At 42.6% G+C, this 20465-nt stretch overlaps 1 protein-coding gene across 1 annotated transcript in view; it reads right to left on the reverse strand.

Annotated features, from left to right (window-relative positions):
* Positions 1-16542, reverse strand: part of LOC145412169 (phytanoyl-CoA dioxygenase, peroxisomal-like) — an 80894-nt gene extending 64352 nt beyond the window's left edge. Inside the window, exons 1-3 of the mRNA XM_080282104.1 lie at positions 16495-16542; positions 11285-11421; positions 2072-2198 (exon numbers count right to left, since the gene is read on the reverse strand). Of these exons, the coding sequence (XP_080138230.1) occupies positions 2072-2198; positions 11285-11421; positions 16495-16542 (312 nt within the window). The remainder of the gene's footprint in view (positions 1-2071; positions 2199-11284; positions 11422-16494) is intronic.
* Between the last annotated feature and the right edge of the window lie 3923 nt (positions 16543-20465).

Consider the following 20465-nt stretch of genomic DNA (forward strand, 5'->3'; position numbering starts at 1 on the left):
CAGTATGTGATGAAGTCTGAAAGTAAATGTAAGTAAGAGTTTAAGTGATGGTTGTCGTGACAGGCTGATTCCGACCTTGATGTGTTGGTCAGTGGAAAGAGAGAGACACTGGCAGAGAAATTCATGTACCTGAATATAGTGACAGAAAAGAGATAAATATGCAGAAGAGGAAATCCGAGTGACTTATGTATGAAAAGTGGCTGGTGCCCTGATACAACATAAAAGATTTCAGTACAGAGGCTATGGGAAAACTGCCCAGAGGTGCTTTATTTCCCACATTAACATATGGGTATGAAAAAAGTCTAAAGTAAGAGACACAGAAATGGTATTACAGTATTAAGAAATGTATGCAGGAAGTGGAGGTTGGAGGAAACAAAACAATCGATGTGGAGCAAGGAAGCCAACCGATCAAAAGATAAAAGATGTATAGGCGATATCGGAATGGGGTTAGTTACTAATTCAATAAATACGATTATATATGTGTGTGTTGTCCCAAATGAATGGCTGAAAAGTGCGACTGTAAATGAGTAAAAAGGGAAGGGTGATGCCCTGGAAAGAGGAAATTATAGAGGCATAAAACTTTTAGACCAAATAATGGAGGTAATGGAGAGAGTTCTAGAAGGTATGCTTACAGAAAGAGAGAATACTGATAAGATGCAGTTTGGTTTTATAGCAGGCAAAGGGACCACTGATGCCAAATTCACTGTTTGACAGCTTCAGGAAAAATACATATGGGAAAGAAAAGGGATCTGTACGTTATTTTCATTGATCTGGAGAAGGCCTTTAACAGTTTCCAGGCAGGTGAAGTGGTCAATGAGAAAGCTTGGGATCATGGAGTGGCTGGTTAGAGTGGTTATGCCTTGGCATGTAGGTGCTTGCACCCAGGTGAGAGTGAATGGAGATTTGAGAACGAGTTTTCCATGAATGTTGGTGTGCATCAGCGGTCAGTCTTGAGCCCAATATTGTTTATCAAGGTGCTTGAAGCACACTCACATGACTTCAGAAATGGACTCCCATGGGAGATGTATGCCGATGAGCTGGTGCTGACTGCAGAGAATGAATGGGAGGCGGAAGAAAGACTTATGAAGTGGAGAGATGGTATAGGGCACAAGGGTTTGAGAGTAAATGCAGATAAAGCAAAGGTAAAGACATCTTGGGTTTGTGGCACTACTGTGAAAGAAGTGGGAGAGTGGCCATATGCAGTTTGCCGCAAAGACATGCGAAGTAATTCCATTTTGTGCAGTGTTTGTGATAAGTGGGTGCATAAGAGATGTAGGGTATTAGAGGTAGACTGTGGGATAATGCTGATTTCATGCATGTGGTGTGTTGGGAAGTGCATGTGGAAATTGTCAGGCAAGATGGCATTACTCTTGCTGGTAAGTCCCTTAAGTGTGTGGAAGAGTTCTGTTTTGTGTGACACATGTTATGTGCTGAAGGTGGAGCTGGCTCTAGCTCTGTGGTTAGAGTGAGGATTGGCTGGAAGAAGTTCAGGGAGCTGTTACCTCTCCTGACACTGAGAGGGTTCTCCCTCCATGCTAAAGGATCTTTGTGTGCAGCATGTTAGAAGTGTAATATTGTATGGTAGTGAGACCTGGGCAGTAAAGAAAGAAGACATTCGCAGGCTTAAACGTACAGAAATGATAATGATTAGATGGATGTGCAGTGGGTCCTTGAATGCAAGGCCTGGGGGGGCTAAGTTTACAATGGAAGAATTAAGAGGAAGGATGGGACTGGAGTGTATTGGTGTTGTGATGACGAGAAGCAGACTGAGATGGTTTGAGCATGTGGAGAGGATGGGGGATGACAAGTGGGTGCAGAAAGTGAGAAGTGTGAATGTTGGGGGTAGGGTTGTGAGATGCATACCGAGAAAGACTTGGGATGAGGTCAAAGTGTGTGTTCTCTGGGGTAAGGGACTGAACAGGGAGGCTGCCATAGATCAAGCTGCATGGAGAACCGCCAATAGGTGACCAAGGCCAATGCATGCAAGCATGTGGGAGCTTTTTTTAAAGAAAACAAAATGATAAGAGATACTACAATGTCTTCCAGTCATTATGAAACATCTTAGACTCACCTCCCACTCAGGGTAATCATGCTGTTCTAGAACCCCTTTGTGAGACCCAGGAAGGACAAACAGGCAACCATTGTTTGTGTCAACCTTCTCCATGGCTGTCCATGCACACACAATATGGTTTGCAGGCCTGAAAACAGCAATGTTTACATATCAGTTAAATGCAAGAACTGTAAGAAATACAAGCAAGGAGACGTTGGAAATAGGATAGGGGGACCATCAGTCAGTACGCTTATTACAGCAAATTATATGACAAAATAGTTTTTTGTGATCCATCTTTTTTTTTTTTTTTTTTTTTTTTTTTTTTTACCATCAAGAGTATTGTGGCCCATTGCTAAGCTATACAGTCCTGACGTTTAAGGTGAGGATGACTAGCCTTGCTTGCCCTAGAGAAGCATTATGTGAGCAGTAAACCCAAACCACCCTTAGGATGTAAACCCTTACAGTCACCATCTGGTTCCACCATCTTAACCCATTAAACCACCAGGCATCATCTGGTGGTATGATTACCACCCAACATGGAATATTTATTCTTGATTACAGGAAACCATTTGACTTATCATTAATGCACATAATTATCCTACCTAAGGGTACACCATCTGGCTTATCACTCACATGCAGATTCAGCCTAACTAAAGGTATCACTAGGTAACACGGCATCAGGTAGGTGGACAGTCACAGAAATGCTCTGACAAAAGCAGTAACAACACATCCTAACCATCACAAGCAATTGGTGAGGGGACAATTCTGATACTATTTCAAGTCATGGAAAGAGATGCTGATGCTGATGTATGATGATGATGATGCCTATAGCCAGACACCATACTACCATAAGAGGTGACCGTTTGTCTTTGAGTTTGTGGTTTTGTGGGGACGGGCACTAACCCTCCGCCAAGCCACTTACTGACACAGGGAACACATGTGGGTTGGTTATATGGTTACCACCCAGCACTGTAAATGGTTTCATGGCTTACAGGAAACCAATAGGCTCTTCACTCAATGTAAAGCCACCTGAAAAGGAAAGAATACTAATAAAAAGTGACAAGAAAGATGGGGGAAATGTGAAGAGAGGAGGACAGACACAGATAAAGAATGATAAAGGTGAAGGAAAAAGTAGGCAGCACTACATCAAGTGACTGGATGATGGTTGCCATCACTTACCACAACAACTGCTACTACTATTACTACTGCTACTACTACTACTACTACTACTACTGCTACTTCTAATAATAATAATTAACCCTCTCGCGCACGATAAGTTCAGTAAGTTTTCTGGAGAACGATTTTTTCTGCGAGGCCGCCCGGCAAGGCTGCCCGCGCGCAGCAAATAACACGTATTCTTTCCTTATTTTCGCCACCCAAACATCAATATACTACCATGAAACCTATGTCATCTTATTCGTCAGTGTTTGTTCTAGCTGGTAAGCACCACAAAAAAAAACAGGAAAACACGAATAAAAATACATTACGCGGCCGTGAATAAACATTTCGCTACGTCACATTCACTTCACAACATCACCACTTGAATGTTTTCTGTCATACAGGAAAATGTTATATGAAGTTTTGATAGAGCATTTCATCAGCTTTCTAAAGAGACTAATCCGGTTGTGATAAGATTTGTAGTTTTCGAGAAAATAGCCAAAAACTGAAAGCCATTTTTGAAAAAAATCGAGGAACTCTAATACTGAACTTTTCCCGCACATGTTACGGTATGTTTTTATTGCATAATATTATGCAGAATTTCACGAGCTTTCTAATAACCTGAAAATGATTTCGATATGCCTCATAGTTCTCAAGTAAATCGCCAAAAACGACTGGGAACTCACGTCCGTATGTCACTTTCGTGATGTGCGAACAGCATACGCAATATTCCCGCCTCCGTAACAACGACTTCTTATCATAGATATTGCATTGTTATGTCTTGTACATACGTAGAATTTACTGCTCTTTATCATGGTTCTTACAGGAAATCGATACGTCCAATAGTTTTCAAGTAATTGGCCAACAAAGTGAGATTACTCCTCCAAGCGCTTTCGACTTCACCAAAACAGTCTGTTCCTCCAAATTTTCCAACAGAAAATGCTCCCAAAGGCTTATACTCTGCAAATGAACATACATAGAATTTAATGCTCTTTATCATGATTTTTACGGGAAATCGATACGTCCAACAGTTTTGCAGTAACTAGACAACAAATGCAGAATACTCCTCCTCACCCGCACGCGAGATAAAAAACATTCTTTCCCTGCCTCACCCACGGCTACATATTTTTGCTCATTACGTTTTATTATTTTCTTTTTTTTACTCAAAGTATACACGTAAAATATCATAAGGTTTTTGATAGTGCTGTCAAAAACTCAACATGACCATTAGTCTTTCTGCTAGGTTCTGATACTGAAGCTGAACTTTCTTCCATCTCATATGTGTGTATGTAAAAAACATTATATACAAATCAACAAAATGCAGATAACTCACTTCCTCCAGAGGTGTTGAGATGCTGGCAGTAGCTTGAAGATGAGGAGTTATGTAGTGTGTGAGTGTGTGTGGGTGAGTGTGTGTGTGTGGGTGTGAGTGAGTGTGTGTGTGTGGGTGTGGGTGAGTGTGGGTGCATGTGGGTGAGTGTGTGTGCGTGTGGGTGTGTCTGTCACTGTGGCGTATTTTCTTCTCTCCTTGCGATACATTTGCCTAAAACACATGCATGCACACAATAGATTTCTCCACGAACATTCGCTGCATGACATACGTATGTATATGTGACTGTGGCATATTTCTTGTCTCTTACACTTGCGCTATGTTTTAGCTAAGTCAGTCAATGAAGGGGAGCTGCAAGGCTTGGTGGATGAGTTTGGGAGAGTGTGTAAGAAACGGAATCTAAAGGTGAATGTAGGGAAGAGTAAAGTGATGGTCTTTGAGAGAGGTGAAGTCAGCAAATGTACAGCAAGGTTGGATGGTGAGGAATTGGAAAATGTGAGTACGTTTAAGTACTTGGGTAGTGTGATGAGGAAGGATGGTGGTTTGGAGGGTGAAGCGCTTGAAAGGGTACAACAGGGAAGAAAGGTTGCTGGTTCTTTGAAAGCAGTGATAAGAAACAGGGAAGTGAGCATGGAAGTGAAAAAGTTACTACATGACAGTATTGTGATACCAACTTTAACATATGGAAGTGAAGCTTGGACGTTGTTGGAAGGACACAAGTCAAGAGTGAGAGCAGTGGAAATGAGTTATTTAAGAGGAGCCTGTGGAGTCACATGGAGAGACAGGCTGACGAATGAGGATATAAAGGAGCGTTGTGGTGTGGATGTGGATGTGATAGGAAGCGTTATGAGGAACACACTGAGGTGGCTTGACCATGTGGAGAGGATGGAGGGTGAAAGACTGACGAAGAGAGTGTATGTGAGTGAGGTGGAGGGGGGAAGAGGGAGGGGGAGGCCAAGGATGAGATGGAGTGATGGGGTGGAGAGGTATATGAGAGAGGGAGTGTGAGTTGGGAGCAGGGCAGTGAAATGGCGGGGGACAGGGCGACTTGGAGGCGATTTGTTTGTGGCCACCCCAAACGGGATTGAGGCATCTGGCAATAGATAGATAGATAGTCAATGAATGAAATATTTCTCTGTGAACACTCGCTGCACTATTTTATATTTATATTTCACACTAAACCATATGCAATAAAAACACTACCACATGATTCCATCCCAACCTCGTCTAGTATTTCTGACTCTATTGCGTACGTGACCGCCTGTTTCCTTAGCAACTGTTGCATATCTCTATAGCGTGCATAATGCCTGCTATGGTAGGTCAGTTATTTCACCAATCCAAGCACTATATGTTTCACAAATATAAGTATTGGCTTCACTATTTAAAGGCAAAATACTCACATCATTTATGGGCAGGGTGAAGCAGAATGGAAACCCCGTTATAACAAACCACACTCCTGCCTGTAGGCTTAACGGCTGATAACAGGCCCCAATGATTTACAGACAATATATCTATGTTCCAAAGACACAATCACTTCACATTATAGTCAAAAACACTGTACAATCACAATATTTCAATATTGGCTTCTGCCTCGGGTGGGAGGGGGAAAATGGCGGGTTTAAAGGGACGCTGACAGCTGCGCTACTCTCCTGCCCGGCTGGTCATGACATACTGAGATATTTCTGCTACACATTGTCTCATCAGAGCAGTGACAGTGTTGCCAAATGCTTACCTTGGAAAAAAGATGCACACACTGGAACGTACCAAAATTTGACGCATATCGGCCGAAAACTTTTCTTTTGACAACGTTTTTTCTGCTTAGGAACGCGATTCGAGTGACTGAACATCTTTAGAACAATCCACATGAAACGCGAATCGCGTGAGTGACCCTGAGAGGGTTAAAATGTTGTAGGTGGAGGAGCTCATCATCCACTCACTCGTTGTAGTGCTGCTCTCGGGTGTCTGCCCTTTCCTCTCCTCCATCCTTTTTTCCTTCCATCCACTTCTGTCTTTCTTTCCTTCATTCCTTCCTCGTCCTACTGCCCACGGGTGACCTTACACTCCCTCTTCTGTCTTTCTTTCCTTCAGTCTTTCCTCTTCCTTCTGCCTGTGGGTGACCCCACACTAAGTGACAAGGCAAATGGTTTCCTGTACACCAGGAAGCCATTTACTATGCCGGATGATAACCATATAACCAAATTTGGGCCCCTGGTGGTTTAGTGGGTTATTACTGTACAGTGCTCCAATCGGAGGGATGGTTGGGGTTTATTGCTCACGTAAGGCCAAGGATGAGATGGAGGGATGGAGTGGAGAGGTATATGAGAGAGGGGGGTGTGAATTGGGAGCAGGGCAGTGAAATGGCGGGGGACAGGGTGACGTGGAGGCGATTTGTTTGTGGCCACCCCGTATGGGATTAAGGCGTCTGGCAATAGATAGATAGTAATGCCACTCAGGGATGAGTGAGGCTGGTCTCTCATCTTAATGTCAGGACCAACTTGCCTAGCCCCGGACTCCTACGTTCCTCATAGGACAACGTAGGATTGGATGATGGATGGATGGATGGATGAAAAAATAATAATATAGTACAAACTCCCAAAATCTGAATTACTTGGGTACAATGGCTCTACAGATAACTGAAAACTTTGGAATACTGAATCATAATGATAACTAATAAGAAAATCATTATTTAAATAGCCTACATTACCATCAGCAGTCAATACGATACAGTACTTTGTATTACCAAATTTATATCTATTTAAAAAAAAAAAAAAAAAAAAAAAAAAAAAAAAAATATGTTCTTGTTCCTGTTGTTGAGTAATCTTGGTCTGTCTGGCCAAGAAGATCCATCAACTGCAGACAAACATCCTCCCCAGCAGGGCCATCCCATGCTCTAAACCAATGTTCCATTGCTGCAGCCAAGTGCGAACGTTTGGTTCCACATTTGCACCTCCACCCAGTTAACAGGGGCACCACAGTACTGTAGGCTCCACATCATCCCATTATTTGGTTATACGGTTATCACTCACTGTTGTAAATGGTTTCCTGGGTTACAGTATGCCATTAGACCTGTCACTTAGCGTAGAGCAGCTTGTATTGGAATGAGGAGTAATAAAACGTAATAGGAAGTATGGGAGAAATAGAAGAGGAGAGCAGATATAGGCAAAGAATGATAATGTGATGGAAGAAAGAAGCAGCACCTCACTGAGTGGATGATGATATCACTGTGAGGACAGGTGATGGGAACACCCCCATGATGATACATACAAGGGAAAGTGGACATTACAAATGTAATTTTCGGATTTCAGAATTTGTACTGTAATAATACAGTAATACTACTACTACTACTACTAATAATAATAATAATAATAATAATTTATCTATTTATCTATCTATCTACTGTATCAATCTATCTATAGCCAGACGCCATAAACCCATGAGGGGTGGCCGTTTGACTGAGTTACGGTAGTTATTTGATGGGGAGGGACACCAACCCTCCAATAACCCACTTGTTGACACGTAGGGAACACATATGGTTTGGTTATATGGTTTTATAATAATAATAATGGCTAAGGGTTTGCTTCTCAAAAGCATCAGCTCTTCTACAGAATCTGCTAGTGCTACAACCCTAGGAAAAATAACACGATTATGAATTTGCATTCAGTACTGCATCAAAACAATGACATCTAGTAAACCAAACAATTCTCCTATACACTACCATCAACATGATCAGAGTTTTCAGGGAAGGAAAACTTGTTTCTTAAAAGACTAAACTAACCACACAGCTTGTTATTTTTGTCTGTCTGATCGAGCAGACCCATCGACAGAGGCAAGCAACTGTTTTTTCAATGTCATGCTGTACAGTGAACCAGTGTTCCCATGTGGCTGACAGTGCCTTGCCACAGTGAGGTTGGGGGGGGGAGGGGTCAGTGTGGTGGTTTGGTTCCTGGGTAGATACTGCATTATTTTGCATCTCTTCACCCAGTTAACAGGAGCATTAAAGCAAGCTCCATGTCACCACATTATTTGGCTACAGTTTGGTCTCGCTGTAAGACTGTTTGCTATGTGATAAATTGCTAGAACGATAATTAAAAAATCATACCCTCTTTCACAATAACATTTAAAAATTAGTTGCGATTTCACTGGAATGATAGTTTTGACAGCCGCTTTTGAGAATCTCGTGTGGATGTAGTGACGCAAGCAAGCCGACAGTCAGCTGCCAGAGCCAAGATGGCCGCCCAGTGTTTATATTTGCTGTGATCATCTGCCTTTCATTCTATTTTGTCCATGAAAGACCACTGTTATTGCCAAATAACAGAGCAAGTGCTTTAAAAACAGAGCAGTGTGTGATATTAAGTGGTACCTTTCTGTGTGAAATACTGAAACATGCAACTTGAACACAAAACATGCAACTTGAACACTGTGTCAACCTTACATTTCCTCTATCTGGGTTTCCTCTCCTAACACTGAGAGAGCTCTCCTGTTGTGTTACGGTATCTTTGTATGTGGCATGTGTTAGAAGTGTCATGCTGTATGGTAGTGAGACCTAGGCAGTAAAGGAAGAGGATATTCCATGAATCAAATGTACAGAAATGACAGTTTATTAGATGGATGTGTAGTGTGTCCTGGAGGGGGTGTCTTGAGGCCTGGAGGGGGTGTCTTGGATTACAAATGAAGAGTTGAGAGGATGGATGGGACTTGAGTATACTGGCATTGTGGTAAGGAGAGGTAGACTGAGGTGGTCTGAACATGCTGAGATGATGAAGGATGACAAGTGGGTGTGGAAGGTGATAAAGTGTAAACATCGGGTGTAGCGTTGCAAAAGGCAGACCTGGGATGAGATCACAGAGAGTGACCTCAGGGATAATGGACTGAACAGGGAGGCTGCCAGAGACTAAGCAGCATGGAAAGCCATGATTAGGTGACCATGGCCAACCCATGCAAGCATGTTGGAGCCTTTATTAACAATACAATATGACGACGGCACTCCTTTCTTCCTATTTTTCTCCCATTCTTCCTATCTACCTATCTATCTATTCCCAGACACCATAATCCCTTAAGGGGTGGCCATTTGACTTTGAGTTATTTGTTTTAAGGGGATGGGCACTAACCCTCCACCAACCCACTTGTTCACACGTAGGGAGCACGTATGGTTTGGTTATATGGTTACCACCCAGCGTTGTAAATGGTTTCTTGGCTTACAGGAAACCATTTGGCTTGTCACTCAATGTAAAGCCACCTGTAAAGGAAAGAAAAGCAATAAGAAGTGACAGGAAAGATGCGAGAAATAGGAAGAGAGAAGGGGAGGCACAGAAAAAGAATGATAAAGGCTAAGGAAGAAGTAGGCAGCACTACATCAAGTGAGTGGATGATGGTCGCCACCACCTACCACCCTACAATTATTATTACTCTTCTTTCTGCTTCAGGCAATTCTTTACTGAGTGACAAGCCTAATGGTTTCCTGTAACTCTGGAAACCATTTACAAATAATGAGGTGATGTGGGGCCTACTGTGGTGCACCTGTTAACTTGATGGAGATGCATATGCAGCATTTATCCAGGAACCAAACCTCCGCATTCTTCCCCGTGCCTCATTGCTGTGAGGTGCTGACTGCCGCAAAGGAACATGGGTTCACTGCACAAGACAGCGCTGCAGGGCCTGTTGTTTGCCTAGGTTTGATGGGTCTGCTTGGCCAGACAGACTGGGGTTACTCAACAACAACTGCATTCAGGTTTTTGTTTTGTGTTTTTTAAGCTTTTCCAAATCTTTGGTGGTTAGGATGGGGGTTTAGCTTTAGCTAGTGTAATTCACTGTGATTTTATTAAATAGTCTGTAGATTATTTTCAAGGAGACTTTGCAATGATGTTGCTTGTATGCTGAGATAAGGCCATGGATGTGTCCAAAGCAAGCTCTAAAATTCGAGGGTGTCTATCCAGCAGGAATGGTTAGTTAAATTAATAAGGGAGATTTGTCAATGTGCAATATTCATGTGTGTCTGGGGTAAAGAAGGTGATGATGGCTGATCTGGTTGGTGAAGCAGACATTCTATTTAGCCTAAGCCACTGTTTTCATTAGTGTACATACTGCTGGAGCTAGCCTTCTGGCTTACTGAGTCTCAGAGTTATTAATCTATTGCTGGGTCAATGACATAAAACTGTTACTGAATAGGGACAGGTTGCCAGGTCATGGAGGAAAAGGTTTAAAGGTGAACAGACTGAACCCTGTGGAACATCACCGGATAGTACTGTGAATCAGAAACTTTGGTTTTGGTTGAGTTCCTGAGCCTGTCCACCTGAGAGGAAGTTGGCTGGAGAGGATCCCCTTCCTGTGGTTGGACCAATATGGCCGGATAGGGACTCCAAAAAAAGAATCAGCCCACCCCAGATGGAGAAACTGTCTGGGTATGCAGAGATCCCTGGACTCTCCTCATTTCCCAAAAGGAGAATGGTGGGCTACAATGTCGGAACAAAAGCCGCATTTCCAGAGACACACAAAGATTATAATGATATGCCAATGCTGTACAAGGTATACATTCTCATACTGCATCACCACTTTTAAAGTATAATAACCCAAGGCTAGCCTAATATATACAGAACATTTCAAAATAGGCGACTGGTGTACACCCATGGCTGATCATAAGATCAAAAACCTTCATCCACCACTTTGGTATTCTTACCTGTATGCAGCACCTGATCATTACCCAGACATCCTGAAGAGGACAACACTGATCAACAGGTGAAGAGACTAACCTAAAGGGGAAGTAGTGAAGATCCTGGTGGAGAGGGTGGCGAGACGTGCGAGTGCCTGGATCTGGAGGTTTGTTGATGAGCATGGTATGCATGGCCATGATGTTTGGTCCAGTGAAACATTCAACATAATCAAGTATCTGTAATACATACAGTCTTATAATTTCTGTAATATTTCAACAAATAACTTTTGAAACACTATCCCCATACACACTCAGTAAATTAAGAGTTGATTATGGATCACCATCTTAGAAATTCAAATTTCATTAAAACAAACATTATTGATCTTCCATAAGATCCACTAACATGCCACAGGCCCATAGTTTTGTTGGGTAAGGAGGATGTCTAACATTTCCTCCTTACTTATTTGTTTTCCAGACTACAGTATTCATTATTATCCCCTGGTTTTCTTCTAATGCCTTTTCAACAATGACATAGATTGGATGAAAAATACACAAGAATACAGTAATGGGACAAAATCATAAATAAATCAGTAAGGAAGAGGTGTCAGTAGGCTCCCTAATTGTACTAGAATACCACCCATCAACAGTACTGTAAACCATTCAATATGGGTGGTGGGTATTTGGTGCTGAAATTGAGACATATGAAGGGGTGTGGTACAAAAGAGGACTGCTGGACCTCAGGGAACAGTCTCTCTCTCAATCACTCTCTCTTTCTTTCTCTCTCTCTCTAAGCATGTGGTTTTTTCCAAGTGTCATCTATGTCTTGTCCACTCTTTAAAATGTGCCTTATACTACGTTACTTGTTTCTCAGACTACAGGACCATCTGGGCCTTAACCCTGGAACGCTAACATAGGGTTAATTTCCCCGTGTCTTATCTTTTCCGTGTTTACCGCATGATAAGGAAGGGTATGCAGCTGTCCTTTCACAAGTGCTCAGGTCATCCTAGCCTCTTGCCATGATAGGTAGTGCACCTTTTCTCTCTCCCATATTTCCCCTCGTATTTGAGGATTGAAGGGTAAGTTTACACAATGTTAGCAATGCAGGATATATATATATATATATATATATATATATATATATATATATATATATATATATATATATATATATTTTCCATGACATTTTCAAGCCAGGGTGATTTGTAAGCGACATACCCAGCTTCAATCTCCAGCGTCCAATAATAATCTTGACCAAAGCTAATGTCCTTTGGGCAATACAGATTTGAAGGTAAAACAGTGGACCTTTTTTTTTAAATTATTTTGGTAAAATCACATGTAACTTTATTTTTTGATACTGTTTGTTCTTTTTTGCATGTAAAGGAAGTGTGAGAGGTGTGTTTTCATACCATGTTTTCGGATTCAGAAAAAAGATTGAGTATAAGTATTTTTAATTAATTTACTAATATTGGGTAAAATTCTCCCATGGTTAGCAGTAACTTTTCAAAGCTGATGTTAGCATTCCAGGGTTAATGATACAAGAATCTTCCATGGAAATGTGTGGTGTCACTATTGCTTTGTGTGCCTTACTCAGTATGACACTGGCAGGAAGATAAGGCTTGATAAGCTGGGTGTCTCCCAAATGCCCTTACAATGAAAGAAGCATGATCCTTGGTTACATAAATATAGTAGCTATAATTTTCACATTCCACACTCTTCCTTTGGAGACATCCTGGTAAAAGTGCCGAAGACTGAAGGCGGCAGATCTGTGTGCATCATTTCACTTACACTTTCAATTCTCATGCATCCTGGTCTGGTCCTCTGTGTGGCACTACATGCCCACCTTATCATCAAACCTATTTCTAAGAATATCTGCTCCTTTAACTGGCCATGTTTAACTACCATACAGCATCATACAATAACGACCCAGTATACAATCATCTGGTAAGCGATCAATCCCTATAGAGATTAATGAAAATTTGTAGTACCCAGTTTCAAGTTAATGAACAAGAAAATTGCTTACATGATTTTTGTTATGTCTGCATAAAATGATCCCACATGAATGTGCTGCCACCTGCGCAAGCCTACAGCCATACATATCAGCCAAGATGGCCAACCCGTGTGTATATACACAAATCCCTTTTCTAAGGCCTCTGCACAAGCATCCTCCTTCCCACCACCCCTTTGATGTCCCCATGTCACCTGCCCATTTGCTCACGTGTCTTGCTGCTATGATCTTGTTCCTTGTGTCCCCAAGTTACATAATATTCTTGCATGTCCAAAGCCATCAAAACACCACTGATATCACAAAATAACAATAAGAGTGTGCAACAAACAGTGCATTGTGTAATATTACAGGGGCTGGGAGGGGGTTGGTGATAGCCAATACCTTCTTCAGGCATAAAATGATCCACAGGTATACATGGCGAGTGATGAGAAGGGTGGGTGGTGAACTGAATGAAAGGAAGGCAATGATTGATTATGTGTGTATGGATGAAAGGATGCGAAGATGTGTAATGGATGCAAGAGCTTATAGAGGTTGGGGGAGTGGACTTTCTGACCACTACTTGGTGGTGGCCAGAATTAAGATACAAGTAAGCTGGAGGAATAGAAGAAGGGAAAGACGAGAGGAAGGAGTAGTTGCAAGGAGAGTGGAATGATTGCAAGAGGATGAGAAAAAGGCAGAGTATAAGAGAGAAGTGGAGGGACGATTGGGCAAATATGAATTGGAGCAGATGGGGGACGTGGAAGGTGTGTGCAGGATACTTACAGAAGAAATATGTGCAGCATGTGATGTGGTGTGTAGGAGGAAGAGAAGACGGAGGGCGGTGCAAGGAACAGCGTGGTGGACTGATGAGGTGAGACAGGCTGTGGCACAAAAGAAGAATGCATACAATGAATGGATGAGAAATAGGTTCGTGGAAGAAGTTGAAAGGCGGAAGAGAGAGTTATATGTAGAAAGAAAGAGAGAGGTGAAAAGATTAGTAAGAGACAGTAAGGAGAGAGTGGATGAGGAATTTGGAAGGAATTTGAGTGTAAAGTGGAGGGACTGTAAGAAAATGTTCTGAAAAGTGGTGAAAAGAGTAAGACAGGGTGGAAGTGAAGTTAGCAGGGGAGTGAAAGATAAAAATGGTAGATTACTAGTGGAGAAGGGAGAAACAGTGAGCAGATGGAGAGAACACTTTAAGGAATTGTTGAACATACAGGATGGAAGTAATGTGAGTATAAGTGGCTGGGGAATGGCTGGGAGAAGGAGGGAGGTGAGAAGACAGGAAGAAATCAGTAGGATAGAAGTTGTGGAAGCAATGAAGAAACTTAAATTGGGGAAAGCCCCAGGAATTGATGGAGTGTGTGGTGAAATGCTGAAGCATGGGGGAGAGATAGTAGTAGAATGGATGTGGAAGATGTGCAGATTGGCCTGGGAGGAAGGTAGAGTCCCGGAGGATTGGAAGTCAGGTATAATTATTCCTTTGTACAAAGGAAAAGGGGAAAAAGAAGTGTGTGGTATCATAGGGGCATTTGTTTTCTTAGTATAATAGGAAAAGTGTATGGTAGGATACTTATTGACAGAGTCAGAGAAAGGACAGAGGAATTAGTTGGAGAAGAATAGGGAGGCTTTAGGAAGGGAAGAGGTTGTGTGGATCAGATATTCATTCTTAGATCTTTAGTGGAAAAGTTTCTAGAGAAGGGAAAGAAGTTGTATGTGGCTTTCATGGATTTGGAGAAAGCATATGACAGGGTGGATAGACAAGGATTGTGGAAAGTATTAAGAATATATGGAGTAGATGGAAAGTTGTTGAATGCTGTGAAGAGTATGTATGATGGTGCTAAGGCTGCAGTGCATGTGGATAGTGAACTAAGTGAATTTTTCTCTTTGAAAGTTGGGTTGAAACAGGGATGTGTCATGTCTCCGTGGTTGTTCAATCTGTTCATGGATGGGGTAATAAAAGAGGTACAAGGTAGGGTAGTGGATGTTGGAGTGGCCCTGGTGAGAGAGGATAGTGTTTGGAAACTCCCTGTACTGTTGTTTGCAGATGATACTGTGTTGTTGAGGGAAGACGAAGGGGAGCTGCAAGGCTCGGTGGATGAGTTTGGGAGAGTGTGTAAGAAACGGAATCTAAAGGTGAACGTAGGAAAGAGTAAAGTGATGGTCTTTGAGAGAGGTGAAGTCAGTGAATGTACAGCAAGGTTGGATGGTGAAGAATTGGAAAATGTGAGTATGTTTAAGTACTTGGGTAGTATGATGAGTAAGGATGGAGGTTTGGAGGGTGAAGTGCTTGAAATGGTACAGCAGGGAAGAAAGATTGCTGGTTCTTTGAAAGCAGTGTTAAGAAACAGGGAAGTGAGCATGGAAGTGAAAAAGTTACTACATGACAGTTTTGTGATACAAACTCTAACGTATGGAAGTGAAGCTTGGATGTTGTTGGAAGGACACAAGTCAAGAGAGTGGAAATGAGTTATTTAAGAGGAGCCTGTGGAGTCACATGGAGAGTCAGGCTGACGAATGAGGATATAAAGGAGCGTTGTGGTGTGGATGTGGATGTGATAGGAAGTGTTATGAGGAACACACTGAGGTGGTTTGGTCATGTGGAGAGGATGGAGGGTGAAAGATTGACGAAGAGAGTGTATGTGAGTGAGGTGGAGGGAGGAAGAGGGAGGGGGAGGCCAAGGATGAGATGGAGGGATGCGGTGGAGAGGTATATGAGAGAGGGGGGTGTGAGTCGGGAGCAGGGAAGTGAAATGGCGGGGGACAGGACGACGTGGAGGCGATTTGTTTGTGGCCACCCCAAATGGGATTGAGGCGTCTGGCAATAGACAGATAGATAGATAGATCCCTATCTTCTAGTGCCTTTCCTTATGTTGGCAGATGCAGTCATGGAATGGCAGATCTTCCTCAACATGGACTCCTCTCTTCATAAGGACTCTTTTAGAATAAACACAGGTAGGTCCCACTCCCCTCCATCTTCCTTTACCTCATCGGCCTACTTTGAGGACCTTTCCACGTACCAAACTTGATCATTCAGTGGACGGTATGATGTTCTGATGATGGAGCTCTAGCCATCCTCCAGACCTTGAGTATGTGTGGACCTTCCTCCATCCCCAACTGGTGGTTTTATATACCAACTCACAGTCCTCACTCACCCTCCTTCTCTCAGTTCGTCCTGTAACTCTTGTCAGGATTGGCCATGCTATTATGAAGCATCCTTTTCTCCTTCCTACTCCTCTATGGCACTTCTGCCTTCAATGGATTCCTTCGCATGTAGGCATCTGAGGCAATGAAATCGCAGACACAGCAGCAAAGCGGGTGCTGACCTCCAATACACTGGCACCTGGTATATGTGGCACCAGATACTGCCGCATCCCCTAACCTTGCACACAATGCCTGCATGTCGTACTAGAATGCAGACCTTGCGACTAATCTCCCTATTTCCCACCTGGTGCGTTTTTGCTCCAACTCCTCTGCACACCCTTGGGCTTGCCATTCCTGTTGGGACGCTGGCGTAGCCATCACCAGGTTACAGTTGGGCCACACAGGCCTCGTAAGTCATCCATACCATTTGGGCATTACAGAGCACCCTTGGTGCCAATGGTGTCCTTGGGTTGAAAAGATCATAGAACATTTCCTGTTATGGTACCCTAGGTTTCACTCCCTTCACACACTTTTGTGAGATCATCTGGCATCTCTGGAAGTTTTCAACTTGTCTCTCCACATCCTCTGGGAAGGAGGCAATAGGAACCCTTGGTTACGACAATCAGTCATGTGTTACACATCTGACTTTATCTGAAAATCTAGGCAGCTCTCCTGCATGTAACTTCAGGCCCTATTCAATCTGCATCAGAAAGGCACTGGGCCACAGTCTTGGCTGCATCCCTTAAACAAACAAAAAGTAAAATAGGGGGAGATGACTTTGTGTGAAATAATGAAACTAGTAACTTGGAAAACATGTCAAGTAAGGGTGCTAACACCAGCAGTAAGAATGGTGCTACTGAGGGTGCCAAGGGCATGCCAAAAAGGGTAAGGCATGGCCTTTCCCTGCTGCTAAACTGGACACTGTTAACCCGCGCCGTCCCGAGGACGTACTTCCACGTCCTCACGTTTTGTCACAGCTAATCCCGAGGACGTACTTCAACGTCCTGCAATTGCAAGGTTCATAATTTCCACAATTTTCAATTTTCGCGAGTCATTTTTGGTACGTATACACGGGACACCTTCCTCAACAAGATGCCAGGCAGAGACAATGCCTTACCCAGCATGACCTCCTCCCCCCCCCTGCATGCCCTTTTCTCAGCAATTCACCTGTTATCAGTGACCTGGCCAGTATAGCCATGTCATGCCACGGTACGAAATTCAGGGCCAGAGTGATTCCCCAATCAATGACAATGTGGAGGACAAACTTTACATAGCATTAGAGGAAGAAACAGTTAGAAATGATGATCAGGTAATGTGGCAAAAAAAGGTCAGGTATTAGTGAGTGAAACAATGCTTATAATGCCTATATTACTGCTTGAAAACCAATATACTCTTGTACTACATATAAATTCGTAACAGTAAATAAATAAATACCGTTTATGAGTGGTGTGAAATAGTTATCCTCCCATAGAACTCGTTTTCTTTGGTGCCAGCCTGATAGAAAACCCAGTAAGGTAAGGAGGCTCTCCTACCTGTAATGAGTATTTTAAACCTCAGGTGAGCGATTTCTCTATGAATTTTCAATGTTTCTCACCAAAAGCGAAAGTTTTAGCAAAAAAAAAAAAAAATGGTCGAAAAATGGTCGGGATTCGGGGGTACCAGTGGTCAAAAAGTGGTCGGGACGGGGCGGGTTAAGCATCATAAGGATGGCCATGGGGCAAACAAAATTGCAAAAGCCCTTAAGCTACCTTAGTCTACAGTTTCTGCCATAATAAAAAAAAAATTAGGCTGTCCTAATTGTAGCACAAAACATGCCCATCCTGACCGCTATGCATCTAACAAAGCCCACAGAGCATCTCCTTGTGCCATAGGTTAATGAACTTAAACTGAGTGAGGCAGACCCTGAAGTTTACCTTCATCTCCACAAAGGCGCTTGATCTCTGGAAGGATCTCTGTTTACTTATATTTACAAACATTATTTTCATTATATACATTATTTACACACACACACACACACACACACACACACACACACATACTTTCCCTGTTCTTCTGTTTAATAATTTTCTTATGTATGGTACTCTGTGATGAAGGGTTCCATACACAGGCCGACATTGCTGTCTTTGCATTCATACCTTGTCTTTTTTCTTCTTCTAAGGCTGTCTTGTGGTGGTGGAAACACTTTACTGTACATTGCTGGACAGTTTTATTTGGTTTCTGTACTAGGTATACTAGGGCGGACTCAAATACTTTCGCGCAAATGTGAACAAAACTGTGTCCTTATATATACGGACTCAGCTGATCGAGTTGAGCAGAAAGTGTCACAATGGTTTGGGCATATGGAGAGAATAGATGAAGAGTGATTGGTGAAAAAGATAACTGGATCAGATGTGAGAGGTATAAGGCTGAGAGGAAGACCACAAAGAGGACGGATGGACAGCGTGAAGAGAGCGTTAGATGCAAGAGGGATGTCTGTTGAGCAAGGAAGAGTGGCTGCGTGTGACAGGAATGACTGGAGAGAAATTGCAAATGCATAAATGGTGATGTGGCCCTGAGGAGATATTCTCCCACATTAGGTCTGATCAGCTGATCAGGTCAGGTGTAGGTAAGGGGATGGGTCCATTATAATGTGGCAGGGGCAAACCAGCTCTGTTGTCAGACCTTACTGCGGATGTCACTGGTTGCACTTCGCAGTTGACCCTCATGCGGTGTGGTGTGGTAAGGATCTGTTCCTTCTCCCCTTGGAGCTAAGATATGAATAAATGTGTGTGTGGGGATGAATACATAGGGAGTATGTCGTCCTGTCTCGGCTACCTCCCTTTCTTTGGGGGGAAGAGCCTAGGTATACAGATAGACAGACAGGTTTGTCTGTATATTTACAGACTTGGCATTTTGTGCCAGTGTAGGTTTGTTTGTACATATACAGACACAACACAGAACGGGTTAAGCCAAAACCCTTACTCACCTAATGTTGGAAGAATCCCCGGGTACTGGCAGAGTAAGTTAAGGGGGTTACTTGGAAAAATAACCCCAGGGCTTGGTTGACCAAATTGCTCTGCTGATCCTACATTGCAGGTTACTATACGTGTCCCTCCTGCCCATGTGATACACTAGCCAGAACAATCCAGCAAACTGCTTTCTCCTCCTCATAGACAATACCCCAAGCCACCTTAACAGCAGAGAGGACTGGGTCGACAACATCAAGGTTGTGTATCTGCCCCCAACACAACATCATTCCCCCAGTCCACAGAACAGGGGGTGTTGCCACTTTCATGGCCCACTTCCTCTACTGCAATATGGAACAAATGGTGGGGGCAAGCAACTCCAGGGAGAATGATGCAGTACACCTTTTTTGGAGGAAAAAGTTTAACATCAATACTTCACAGTTCATTACACTCAAACACCCATTCACAAAGTTTAATATCTCTGACTCTCAACTCAGTACAGCCATCTCCATAAATCAAGACTTATCTAAGATCACTGAATGGGGACAAAATAACCTTGTCTCATTTAATGTTAGTAAAACCAAATATGTACAGTTTAATAATAGACAGATATTTCCAGATTTGTATATTACCTTCAATGCTACTAATATTCTCATCTCCAAAAGTACTGAAATTCTCAGTGTTTCACTTAATAATCCCCTCAACTGAACCTCTCATATCAAATCACTTGCTAAAACTGCCTCAAAGAAACTTGGATTATTGTACAAAGTCCGTAATTTCTTCACTGAGGAGCAGTTAGCTAAAATTTATAAGAGTAACGTATGTTCTCAGACTGAATTTTGCTCACCCTTGTGGAATGGATGTGGAGAAGTTGCATTAAAGCAACTAGACAAATTTCAGATCAAACCTGTTGGAATTATTAATAACCCTGCTATTACAAATAAACTACCCTCCCTACAAGTAAAAAGGAATGCTGTTTCCCATGCATTAGCTTACAGATACTTTATGGCAAATGCTCAGACTATGTTGCATCCATTGTGCCACCTTTCCATGCCTTCCCTCATGCTACATGGGCATCTGGTAGCACTAATGACTGGAATGTCACACAGCAGTTGACCGGAAAGTGTGTGGCTGCATTAAATGTTTGTTTTGATAGCTGATAAAAATGGAATTAACCTGATGATGCATACATGCTCCTTTAATGTGGG

Source organism: Coenobita brevimanus, chromosome 92, assembly GCF_032717465.1.
Source record: "Coenobita brevimanus isolate Jiangsu-jjx chromosome 92, ASM3271746v2, whole genome shotgun sequence".
NCBI lineage: Eukaryota > Metazoa > Arthropoda > Malacostraca > Decapoda > Coenobitidae > Coenobita > Coenobita brevimanus.